Source organism: Centroberyx gerrardi, chromosome 12, assembly GCF_048128805.1.
Source record: "Centroberyx gerrardi isolate f3 chromosome 12, fCenGer3.hap1.cur.20231027, whole genome shotgun sequence".
Taxonomy (NCBI): domain Eukaryota; kingdom Metazoa; phylum Chordata; class Actinopteri; order Beryciformes; family Berycidae; genus Centroberyx; species Centroberyx gerrardi.
The window spans coordinates 10,001-22,143 of record NC_136008.1 but is presented as its reverse complement, the minus strand read 5'-3'; the positions used below and the strand labels follow the sequence as shown (position 1 = coordinate 22,143).

Genomic DNA, 12,143 nt, shown 5'->3' with positions numbered 1-12,143 from the left:
CCTCTCCTCCTGTGTGTAAACTGCTGTTTCTTGTTGTTTTCCAGAGAAGCAGATCGAGTCATTTTAACCGCCTGTCAGCAGGAAGGAGCCAATCAGAACACATTCCAGGCCGTCTCCACTCTGCTCGGCAACAAGACTCCCAATGAGGTGATTGGCTGTTCGGTTTCCTATCGGGGCTGTGGTTGGTTGATTTTCTACAGTAGCAGAATTCTGTTTTTGTGTCTACAGCACTGAATCTAGTTTATAACCTCTACTGTCCATTTTAAAAACAAAAAGTAAAGAAATAGAACTAAACTTCCTTCACTGATAGAGAAAATCCGGTCAGACTGTTAGACAGAACAGACTTGGCTGAGGATCACATGGAGTTGAAAGGTCAGCAGTATAGCTAGGGGCTAAAATCAGTAAAATCTTAAAATCAATTCTAAATGTGCTACGATTGGAGTAATATGGAGGCAGCTAGAGACAATGAGATTAAATAAAAGCATGAATTACTTTCTCTAAACCAGCGCAAGATAGAAATTACTTGATTTTCTCTCTCATATATGTAAATATATATAATTATATATAATTTATTTTAATATAATTAAATATAATTACAGTATAACCCTAATTGTTATTGCTCCAATGATGATCACACCTTTAAGGAAGATCACTTTGTTGGTAATAAATGCAAAATACTTAAATAAAAAGAAAAGATACAGGTTTAGTCAAATCATTTCCACAATGAAAAGATTGCATTCACCAAAGTGAATAAATTCAAAATCTTTTACACAAAACACACATCTGCTAGCTGAATCTAGTTCTAACTAAACATTTGGCCGCAAAAATAGTTTTTACCATCATATATCAACAGCATAGAACTGTTTAAACTGTGGAAGGTTTCGTAGCGGTAGATCAGACAGCAGTTCTGGAGCAGGAGACTGTCTTTGTGCAACATGCACCGGAATAAACAGCAATATAATATAGATGTATAGATTTTGTGTGTCTGTGTGTTTACATGACCTTCCGCCTTTTCCGTCTGTGTTGAAAATCCTGAGAATGTGGCCAGAATCATAATCAATGAAGGTCCAGCCGCCATAATTCTGCTGTAGACTTCTCATGAAGAATAAAAGTCCATACATCCATAACTGATGTCATGGAAGTGTTCGAAGCGTTCCAACGTTACAGTCCAGTCTTCTAACTCTCTCTCCCTGAATCCCTGTGACAAATCTCTTAGAAAAATACAAACGCACTCACCCGACGTAGAACACACAGTTTGATGTATGATATGTCTATGTAACATAAAAACTGTAGACGAAGAAAGTGTGCAAAAAAATTTCCGGAAGAGGAATAAGAAGAATATTAAAGAGGATAGTAATAATGTGCTTTGCCTACATCAAGCACACTAATGATGACAGATGAGCGAGAACTGAGGCTCTGCTGTGTGTTTGAGTTTGTTATTCTTTCTTCGTTTTTTACAGCGATATATATTAATACCGGTTATTGTCCCCATCCCTAGCTGTCATTGGATCTATGGAACCAGTTAACGTAGAGTTTCATCATTTCACTTTATTGATTTGTCTTTCAGACACATTTGAAATGTGTTGGCATCATGACCAAAAATATATATTATACGTATATATATATATATACATATATTTAAATTCATTCAGATAATTTATTTTAGTTTTATTTGAGTCAATTTCATGAGCAGTTAGAATTCCTTAATTCAATTTTACAGAAAATTGATCATTCAATTGACATGTATAAACCTTGCAAACAGACCAAAATATATTTTTTGAGTTGAACTATTGTGATGCATTATGGGCAAGGGTTAGTATAATAAACAGTAAATGGTGTACCAACACAATTTACCTGCAGTTTTCTGACAGGATAGCTCATGCCTCTTTAGAGGCTTTGGCAGTGTTGTGTTTCATAGTTAAGAAAAGTTTTAGGTAAAATAAGTTCAGTAAACAGACAGTAAATCAGTATATCTTGTCTCTCTAGGTCTCTCGGAGGTTTCGGGACTTGATGCGTCTGTTTCGTACAGCGGCTCGTCAAACCAGCTCCGAGGATGAGGCTCCGCCCAATGAGCCACCAGCCGCCAATGAGGAGCCAGAGTGAAAAGAACCAATCAAAACGACCAGGATCAAGTGACATGTTGATATACTCATCCAGGATCGACAGACTGTGACACGGATGAGAGCTGCTTTTTGAAAACGGAACACTTTTTTTTTATTTTAAAGATTATTTTTTGTCTTTATTCGCTAGTTCAAAGTTGAGAGAGACAGGAAAGACTGGAGAGAGAGGAGTGTGACGCGACAAAGTTGGCCAGATTCAAACCCACGATGTGATGTTTACATGGCGCGGACCTTAAACCACTGATCCACCTGGATGCCCCAAAAACACAAGACTTTTATTGGATGGGAGGATTTCCGGTGTTGACTGTAAATGTTCAAGGTCTTAGATATCTCTACTGTACAGATGGACACTGTCAATATGAAGCACAGTGAAGTTTTAATGCTTTTTATAAATATTTGGCTGTAGATTGAAAGACAAACTGATATCATTCAGTAGTTGTATTTTCTTCACATTAAACCAGTTTTATTTCGGAGTATTCTGTATTCTGTCTACCTGTTTTAGAATAGATTAGATCAAATGAAAATTGTATGATTCCTGTGGAGAAATTGGGCCGTTGCCGCAAGTACTAGTAGGATACATCAAAGACGAAAATGTATTAATGAAAAAATGTGCAGAAAAGAGTCCAGCATTAACTGAATGTGTAAAACAGCAGCAGCATCATCTGCTCCAGCAGAATTTACTGAGACAGAAGACAATGTGAGATTTGTGCATTATGAAAAGGTGTAGAATTATTAAAAAATTCTGACAGAAAAATAGAAAAAATAGTCTAGCCATAGACATGCATTGACAGAACTTCATACCATCCAGATGTATTCACTATTTTTATTTTCAGTAGATATGTACAGATGTACAGGAAGCCAAGGCAAGTGTAAATTGAATAAATTGATGTGTACAGACATGTAGAAATTTGTGCAATTACTAGATGGTGAAAACCGTATATACAGAAAAATCTGCAATGTGCAAGATATGTTAATTGAACACTCAGGACATTATATACATATAACTGAAGACATAAACCTGATGCTGTATAGACTAGTAGAGCACAGTATCATACAGGACTTACCAGAATAGTTCATATAGACAATTCAGGCTTCCTGCTGCTCCTGTTGTTGGATCCACCGGTAAGATCTGGACATGAAGCTGTTGGGACAAAACATCCTCCATGTTGGATCCTGGGCTGCTGAGGTGGGAGGCTGAAGATTTTCTGTTGTTTAGGACAGACTTAAATTTAGTCTTCATCGTCTGCAGCTTCCAGGCTCAGACCTTCAACAGAACCCGAACTAACTTTAACCAGAACTAACTTTAAGCAGTTTGTTTTACCAGTCCTCCCAGCATACCACTACATAGCACAACCCTGTCCACCACTGACTGCTAGAACATGTTGATGGTCTGAAGTTCCTCCAGAAGAACAGTCTGTTCTGTCCTCCATGTTCTCAGTTCAGCCCAGTTTGTCACTCTGGGGGAGTTTAGCTGGTGTAGATATAATCATACTAACCCTAACCCTAACCCTAACCCTATTAACAGACAGCATAATTAGTCTTGTGAGACAGGTCAGACCTGTGTGACAAGAAAGACAGAAAATGGATTACCATCTAACATTTAATGCTGTCATGTTGCAAATGGGAGCAAAACACCTAAGGCTGATAATGATTCCTATAATAAATCACTCTGACCTCCATGTGGACGGAGGCAGGTGAAAAGAGAATTATCACCTTTCACTGTGACATTTTGCCACCAGAACAGCCTGAATTCTTCAAGGCCTGGATTCAACAATAATAGTGACTTTATTTGTATAGCACATTTCTAAAAACAATGTTTACAAAGTGCTTTACATACAATAAAACCCAAAGAGACAATGATGTAAAACTACCACAATTAATTAAAATTAATTAAATAAAATAAATAATAGAGCTGTATAATAAAAATGAAAACAAAATAATAAAAATAGGAATAAAAGGTCATACAAGAGATAAACAGATAAAACTAAAAAACGAACAGAGATACAATTAAAAACAGATGGAACTTTACATAAAAGTGTGTGCCTAACCACAAGAAAGCAATAAAATGGAGATACAAGTACAAGTACACTACCGATCAAGAGTCTGGAACCACCAAGAAATCTCCAAGCCCCCGAAAGAAACCGATACAGCCAAGACACCAACAATGCCACAAACCACTCCACTCCAAACAACTGCTCCGCTCCCCAAAACCTCCACCCATCAAAGAATCCTCCATGCACAGCAGTGACAGCCCCGCAGACCCCAGGCACCCCAGCTGCCAGGCCCCCTAAGACATCCAAGCAAAGCCCCACCCCACGCCCCCTGCAGCACCTGCCATGGGTGCGATCGCCCCGCAGGGCACCCCCCACGGACCCCACGATCAAGCCACCCCCACAAAAACCTGACATGACCCAGTCCAGGCGACCGCACTGACCAACCCACCAGAGACAGCACCCGTCTCCACAAACCCGCTGGCCGACCACCTCCCCGAGAGACGAAGGCCACTCCAAGCGCGACACCGCCAAGAAACCGAAGACCCCCACACAAAGGCGTACACCCCAGCATGAAATACCCAGCCTCCCACCTAGCCTGGTAAGACCATCCTGATCACGTGACCTCACATTCTGTTTCGCTCCACGGATCAGTCTGGACTTCTAGCCACCCACATCGATTTCAGTGGGTGGGAGTACTTGCCTTGACAGACAAACTCCTTCAACCAATCAGCGAATCCAAATTCAAATCCACTCGGAAGAACGGCGAAAACGTCTTTTCCGCCGAGAAACTCCGCTAGTGCGTACTCTTGTTCTTGTTTAATTGTTGTTATTGAGTCTATTTCTGCAATAACTGCACTTATGGCTGTGTTTACTCTACTAACGTTAACGTTACCGGTCGTTGCTTCTCGTGGCATTACTGTTTTGCCAGCGGCGGCCTGTATTTCACGTTATCAGCTACGACACAGTCCCTGATTGGCCCGGTTACATTGTAATTTCAGGAAATCGATGTGGGCGGCTAGAAGTCCAGACTGATCCGTGGAGCGAAACAGAATGTGAGGTCACATGATCAGGATGGTCTTACCAGGCTACCTCCCACCAACCCCACGCACGGAAACAGCCCCCGTCCCCCAAAACAACAACCAACCGATGAGTCAGCAGAGAGGAGCACCGCCTCCGATGGACCAGCCAGCAAAACCATTTGATACAAACCCCATTGAGCCCCCGCAGGAACATCCCAACCACAAGGCCCGCGAGAAGCGCCCCACAAGCCAACCACACCCATGGCAAGTGCCATAGGAAGCGCGGGGCGAAACCCCAATCAACCCGTAACCAACTATCCGAACATCCTGAGAACCTAACAGCCAGAACGCCCAAGGTCAGCAAAGCCGCCTCCGACGCACACGGAGGACTCCCGACAAACAGAAAGTCTGAGGAACAGAACAGCCACCCGAAACAGAAACAGCAGTCCGCAACACCATCAACGCCCCGGCTGCACTCCCCGACCAATTCAACGCCACCCCAGCGAACAAAAGCACCAGTCTCCCCCAAAAAACACAAAGACCTCTCAGTGATTCCAAACTCCCTAATGGCAGTGCATAAGGAGTGATTCACATAAAAGCCTGTCTATATAAGTGTGTGTGTTTTAGAAGGGATTTAAAAGATGAAACTGATTTAGCTAGCCTAATTTCCTCAGGCAGGTCATTCCAAAGTCGAGGCACCCTAATAGAGAAAGCATAGTCACCTTTAGTCTTGAGCCTAGACTGTGGAAAAGCCAAAAGAGCCTTGCCTGAGGATCGAAGGCTGCATTCCGGCTCATAAGGAGTTAACAGGTCAGCAATATAGCTAGGGGCTAGAACTTGCTGTGCTTTAAATGTAATAATTAAAATCTTAAAATCAATTATAAATCCAATTGGTAACCAGTGCAGATGTGCTAAGATTGGGGTAATATGGTCTCTATGTTTGGTGCCAGTTAAAATCCTAGCTGCAGCTTTTTGAACAAGCTGGAGACGTGAGAGTGTTTTTTGACTGAGGTATGTATATAGAGAGTTGCAATAGTCTAGGCAAGATGATATAAAAGCATGAATTACCTTGTTTAAATCAGTGTGAGATAAAAATGACTAGATTTTTTATATATTTCTCTGTTGAAGGTAGCAGGACTGCACGACTCTCTTTACCTGCTCCTCAAAAGTCAGGTCACTGTCAAAAATCATTCCTAAGTTTCTGGCCACTGGCTTTATATTAGATGAGAAGTCTCCTAGATTGTGTAAAATAAGATTTCTTGAGTTGGGATGCCCGAATAAGACTTTCAGTTTTGCTTTCTTTTTTTTTTTGACATTTTTTATTTTTATTCTGGAAAAGCATACATTTCACATTCATCTTTTTACATAATATCAATATTACTGCAAGTAGATTCACATAGCATTATGCACATTTAAAACAAAACAAAAAAAAAAAGTTGCAGTACGTTTCATAACCATTTTACAGCCTAGCTCTTCCAGAGGTTTTCTTTTATAACATTAGCTTTAATTATTTACAGTTGAACATGGGAAGCTGTCACCTTAGATACTACAAAGGGTTGAAGGAGGTAAAAAAGAAAAAAATGAGTAAAGAGCGAGCTGTTAGATGTAATGAAATAATATTAATCACATTATACTCTCACTCATTCTATCAAGTCAGCTAAAGTCTGACCTTATAGGTTTAATGTACTCAGTCCACTTGGTCCAAATCCGGAAAAAAAATTCTTTTTGGACTTTGAGGGAAAATGACAACCTTTCCATAATATATATTTCATATATTATTTCTATCCATTCATCAATGGTGGGTGGTTCTGATTTTAGCCACTTCCTTGTGAGAGCCTTTTTGCTTGCTGCCAGAAGTATTTGTACCAGTTTTTTATCATTGACATTCCACCCTTCAAATGAGATGTCACCCATGTATACAGTATCACATCTAAAAGGAATGTCGACTCCAAAGACATTATTAATATGTTCATGAATTTCCTGCCAATAAGGCACAATAACCTGGCAGTTCCAGAAAATATGGAAGTGACTGGCGTCATTTATCCCACATAGTCTCCAACAACTGCCACCACTTCCCTGATGTCGTTTTTGCAAGGGCGTTATAAAAAACCTTACAACGTTTTTCCAACAGAATTCTCACCATGTAGTTGAACTAGTTGAATTCCATTGTGCTTGACATATTCTTCTCCAGCCCTCCTCTGAAATATTAAAATTTCCCTCCTTCTCCCATTTCTCTTTTATATACAGTGTATTCTCAGACTTGGACTGGAGAATGCCATTATACATTCTGGAGATAATCTTATTACATGTTGTGGATTTGGATATTGACAAGAATATTTTCATGATTCCTGTCTCTCCTGTTTCTAAAGCTACACCCAGGTTCTGGTTGAAATAATGCCGAACTTGGAGGTATCTATAGAAATCATTTCGTTCCAGACCATGTTTTTTCTGTAAGGATTCAAAGCTCTGGAATGCACCCTTGTCAACAAATGTATAATAATTAGTAAGGCCTTTTGTGATCCATTTTTGAAATCTATCATCAGATCTATTTGGAACAAATTCCGTATCGTAGGCACACCACCGTAACAGTTTAAATGAATCACCTAATCCACATAATTTTACTGTCTCCTGCCAGGTTTTCCATAATATATCAATCCAAGGGTCATTTTATTTACCATCTTATTTTGTAATTCAGTATCTGCTATCGTCGCTGCTATAGGTATCCCTTCTATCATTGCACTTTCAATTTCTTTCCATCTTGCAGAGTATGCTGGTGTACACAAGCAAATGAATGGCCTTAACTGTGCTGCATAGTAGTATTCTTGTAAGCAGGGGAGTCCCAAGCCACCACATTCCTTTCTTAGTTGTAAAGTTTTATACCTGATCCTGGGTTTTTTCCCTTGCCATAAGTATCTGGATATCAACCTGTTCCATTCCATAAACTGCTTGGTCGGTATCTTCGCTGGAAGAGTCTGAAAAAGATATAGCATTCATGGCAGAATGTTCATTTTAATTGACTCTACTCTGGAACTCAAACTCAAAAAGGGAATAACATTCCATCTTAGTATGTCTGACTTTATTTTTGCATTTAATGGGCCATAATTAAGGTAGAATGATTTTGAGATATCTTTAGACAAGCTGATACCAAGGTACCTGATTGATTCTGCATCCCATTTCAATTTATATTTTCCTCTAATATGGTTGGGTGGGTCGTAATTAAATGTAATTACCTGGGTTTTCTGAACATTAAGCTTATAACCTGAGAGTGCCCCATATTTTTCTAGTAGACTCATCAGTTTTGGGAGTGACTGTGTGGGCTGTGTTAGGTATATCAATACGTCATCAGCAAATAAAGCCAATTTTTGTTCCCCCGATAACATATCTATCCCCTTAATATCTGCATTTTGTCTAATCCATTGGCTCAAGGGTTCTATAAACAAGGCGAAGAGGAGTGGTGAGGCACAGCAACCTTGTCTTGTTCCTCATTCTAGGATGAATGAATTTGATAAATCACCATAAATTTTTATCTTTGCGGAAGGTTTGTCATATAGTGCTTTAAATGTTTCAATGATAGACTTGTGAAAGCCAAATTTTGATAACACTTTGTATAAGAAGGACCATCTGACTGAGTCAAATGCCTTCTCAGCGTCTAAACTTATAATGGCTGTCTCTATTTTCTGTTATGTGACATGTCTAATAACGTGCAGTGTTCTCCTGATATTATCTTGTGTTTGTCTTTGTCGGATGAAACCTGTCTGGTCTAAATGGATGAGTTCTGGTAGAATATTTTCTATTCTCCTGGACAGTATGGATGTGAACAATTTATAGTCCACATTTAATACACTAATGGGACGATAATTACCGCAATCTAGTTTGTCTTTCCCGTCCTTTGGTATGACAGAGATGATCGCATCCCTCCATGAGGATGGAATTTCCCTTTTCTGTAGCACCCAATTAAGGGCTTTCAGTAATGTTGGACCCAACTGTTCTTGCATTGATTTATACCACTCGGAAGTGAAACCATCTGTACCCGGGGATTTATTTGCTTTTAGTCTCACAATTGCTGAGTATAATTCCTCTTTTGTTATTTCAGCTATTAATTTTTCATTTTGTTCATTAGTAATAGAAGGTAGATTCAATGAGGCTAAAAATGACTCAATCTCAAGGTCGTCATTAATTTGTGGTTGGGAGTACAGTGATTTATAATTCTTTTCAAAACTCTGTTGGATTCTTTCTAGACTTGTCTCAATCTCTCCTGAGTCAGGATTTCTTATCTTGTATATAGTATTGTCTGCTTGTTGTTTTCGTAGTCTGTAAGATAGAAGTTTCAAAGATTTCCCACCAACTTCATAATAACGCTGTTTTATAAATAATACATTTTTTGTATTTCTTGTGTATTTATTTCATCTATTTCGGTCCTTATTTTCGTAATATTTGATTTAGCCTCTTCATTCAAAGTGTCTACATGGTCTCTCTGTAACTGCTTTAATTTACCCTCCAGATTCTGAAGTTTTTGCTTTCTAAGTTTCTTATCATGAGAAGTGATAGATATTATTTTTCCCCTAATTACCGCTTTAAGTGCATCCCATAGCACAGATGGAGTCACCTCGCCATTGTCATTCAGATCTAAGTACATTTTAATTTCGTTCTTTAACTTTTCTTTGGTCTGTGGATTATTTAAAATATTTGAATTCAGTCTCCAAAGCGTAGATCTTGATTTACTATTGAGATACAGTAACATATATATAGGACTATGATCTGAGAGAGCGATTGGACCAATATCACACTGTCCTATTCTATGAAGGTCTCTGTTGAAAATGAAAAAAGAATCTATCCTGGAATAGGTTGCATGAGGTGAGGAGTAGTGAATGTAATCCCGACTGGATGGATACATTTCTCTCCAAACATCTATAATGCCCATTTCCTTCATTAAGGTGTTTATCTTCTTACTGATACCTTTGGAATCTGAATTTCCACTAGAAGAGTCCAGTCTTGGGTTCAGACGTACATTAAAGTCTCATCCACAAATTTAAATCCCCTGGCTTTTTGTTGTCATTAATTCAAATATTTGTCTATAGAAAGACCAGTCACTACCTGGAGGAGCATACACGTTAAGAAGACTCACTAAGGTTCCTTCCACTTTCCCAATTATCAAAACAAATCTGCCTTCTTTGTCCCTGGTTTCTGATATGTGTTCATAATTTACCGCACTTGATAACAGTATGGCCACTCCCCTCCGGTGTCCTGATTTATAAGAAGATGAGTATGCATGTTTGAAGCCCATTTTGTTTAATTTGGTATGTTCAGTGTCACTAAGATGAGATTCTTGCAGAAAAGCTATTTGGATTTTATCCTTCTTTAATTCTGACAGAATCTTCCCTCTCTTAATCGGATTGAGTACCCCGTTAACGTTAAAAGAAGCTACTCTTATAGGTCTACTTTGCATTTAAGTGATTTAGCACCATTACCCAATCATAAACTTGACAAGCTTTCCCCTCCCTGTAGGAACTGACAGAGAGTAAAAAACAGTTGAACATTGAACAAAAAGAATGTAATAAGAGAGTATGATATTTAGCCATATCATTTAGTGTGACTTCCAATATAGAGGTCTCTTCTATGACCTTACCTGAACCTCTTAAAAACGGCTCCAAGGGAAAGCCCCTCTCCCGAGACCGACAGAGGGGGCCCTTGCTGAAGATAGCTGCACCAAAAAATACCGTCATGTCCCTATCATTATTATACTAAGTGTATCTACCAGGTTAATAACATTTCTATTATTGATCAAAAGCTATATCGATGGACTCACCAACCCCCAGCCTTCGGATTTTTGAAAACTAATTACCGGAGTGTCCTTGAGAGGAGCAGAGCAAGCAAAAAAGTATGTCCAATCTTTTAAGTTGTGGATGTTGAGGCTCTGCTAAAGGCTTGCAGTTTCTCCTTGAAGTTCACCACTCGCTTGGTGCGGGAGGCGCGTCTCTCAGGTCGCTGGTTGCTTCTCTCCCAGGTTAGCTGTCGCAATTGTTCCATCAGTGTCTCTGGGGGTTTGATGATCTCCAGGGGGAATCCTCTCCTCGACAGGTCCTGAGTCGCCTTCTCCACGGTCTCATAGATGCGGGTTTCATCGTCATGTTTGACTCTTAGTCGTGCCGGGTATAGGGTTTGGAACCGGATTTGTCGATCTTTCAGCACCTTCCGTACCTCTGCGTATTCCATTCGCTTTTGAAGAATGCGTGGTGCATAGTCGTTGTCCAGGTTTATTCGCTTCCCCTGCCAGTTAAAACCTTTCTTTTGCCATGCCAAATGGAGTATAGTTTCCTTTGTTCTGAAGCTGAGAAACCTCACCAAGATGGATCTTGGTTGTGCATCCTCCGGTGGTTAGGTGAAGAATAAGGTTGGTTTTGTCTCCGTAGGAGACGAAACTAAATGCACTGGCCATCACTGTGAGTCCCTGAGACCGATCAAGCCCCCCACCTGAGCCTAACCCCCCATCTGATTTCGTAGTGGTGGTGTGGGGTGTGGGGTGTTTTGTTCCATCAGTTTGATGCTGAAAAATTCCCCGTAGCCCGTGTGGGCCTGGGGTCAAACATAGGGGTGAGGTGTAGGCCCCTGGGGTCAAACATAGGGGTGACGTGCAGGCCTCTAAAGGTCAGGAGCAGGGGTCAGAAATTGCCCACTGCTCCCCTGGATTTTTGGGGTCAAAAGTGTGGGTCAAATTGTGATCCCATGAAGGTTGGGGGCAGGGGTGGGGGTCAAAGGTTGGGGTTAGGGATAGGTAAAGGGTGGGGTTGAGGTTAGGGGATGGGTGTGGGTGTGGTTAAGGTTAGGGATTAGGGTGAGATAGGATTTAGATGTGGGAAAGGTGGGGTTGGGGTGAGGATATGGGTGGGGGTTAGGGTTAGGGTTAGGGTTAGGGTTAGGGTTAGGGTTAGGGTTAGGTTAGGGTTAGGGTTAGGGTTAGGTCAGGGTTAGGGTTTAGGGTTAGGGTTTAGGGTTAGGGTTAGGGTTAGGGT

At 40.4% G+C, this 12,143-nt stretch overlaps 1 protein-coding gene across 1 annotated transcript in view; it reads left to right on the top strand.

Moving 5' to 3' along the window:
- The window catches only part of LOC139918262 (GON-4-like protein), a 67,111-nt gene extending 64,100 nt beyond the window's left edge, over positions 1-3,011 (top strand). The window contains exons 29-30 of the mRNA XM_078287213.1: positions 45-147; positions 1,987-3,011. Of these exons, the coding sequence (XP_078143339.1) occupies positions 45-147; positions 1,987-2,103 (220 nt within the window). The 3' untranslated portion in view covers positions 2,104-3,011. The remainder of the gene's footprint in view (positions 1-44; positions 148-1,986) is intronic.
- Positions 3,012-12,143: the final 9,132 nt, after the last annotated feature.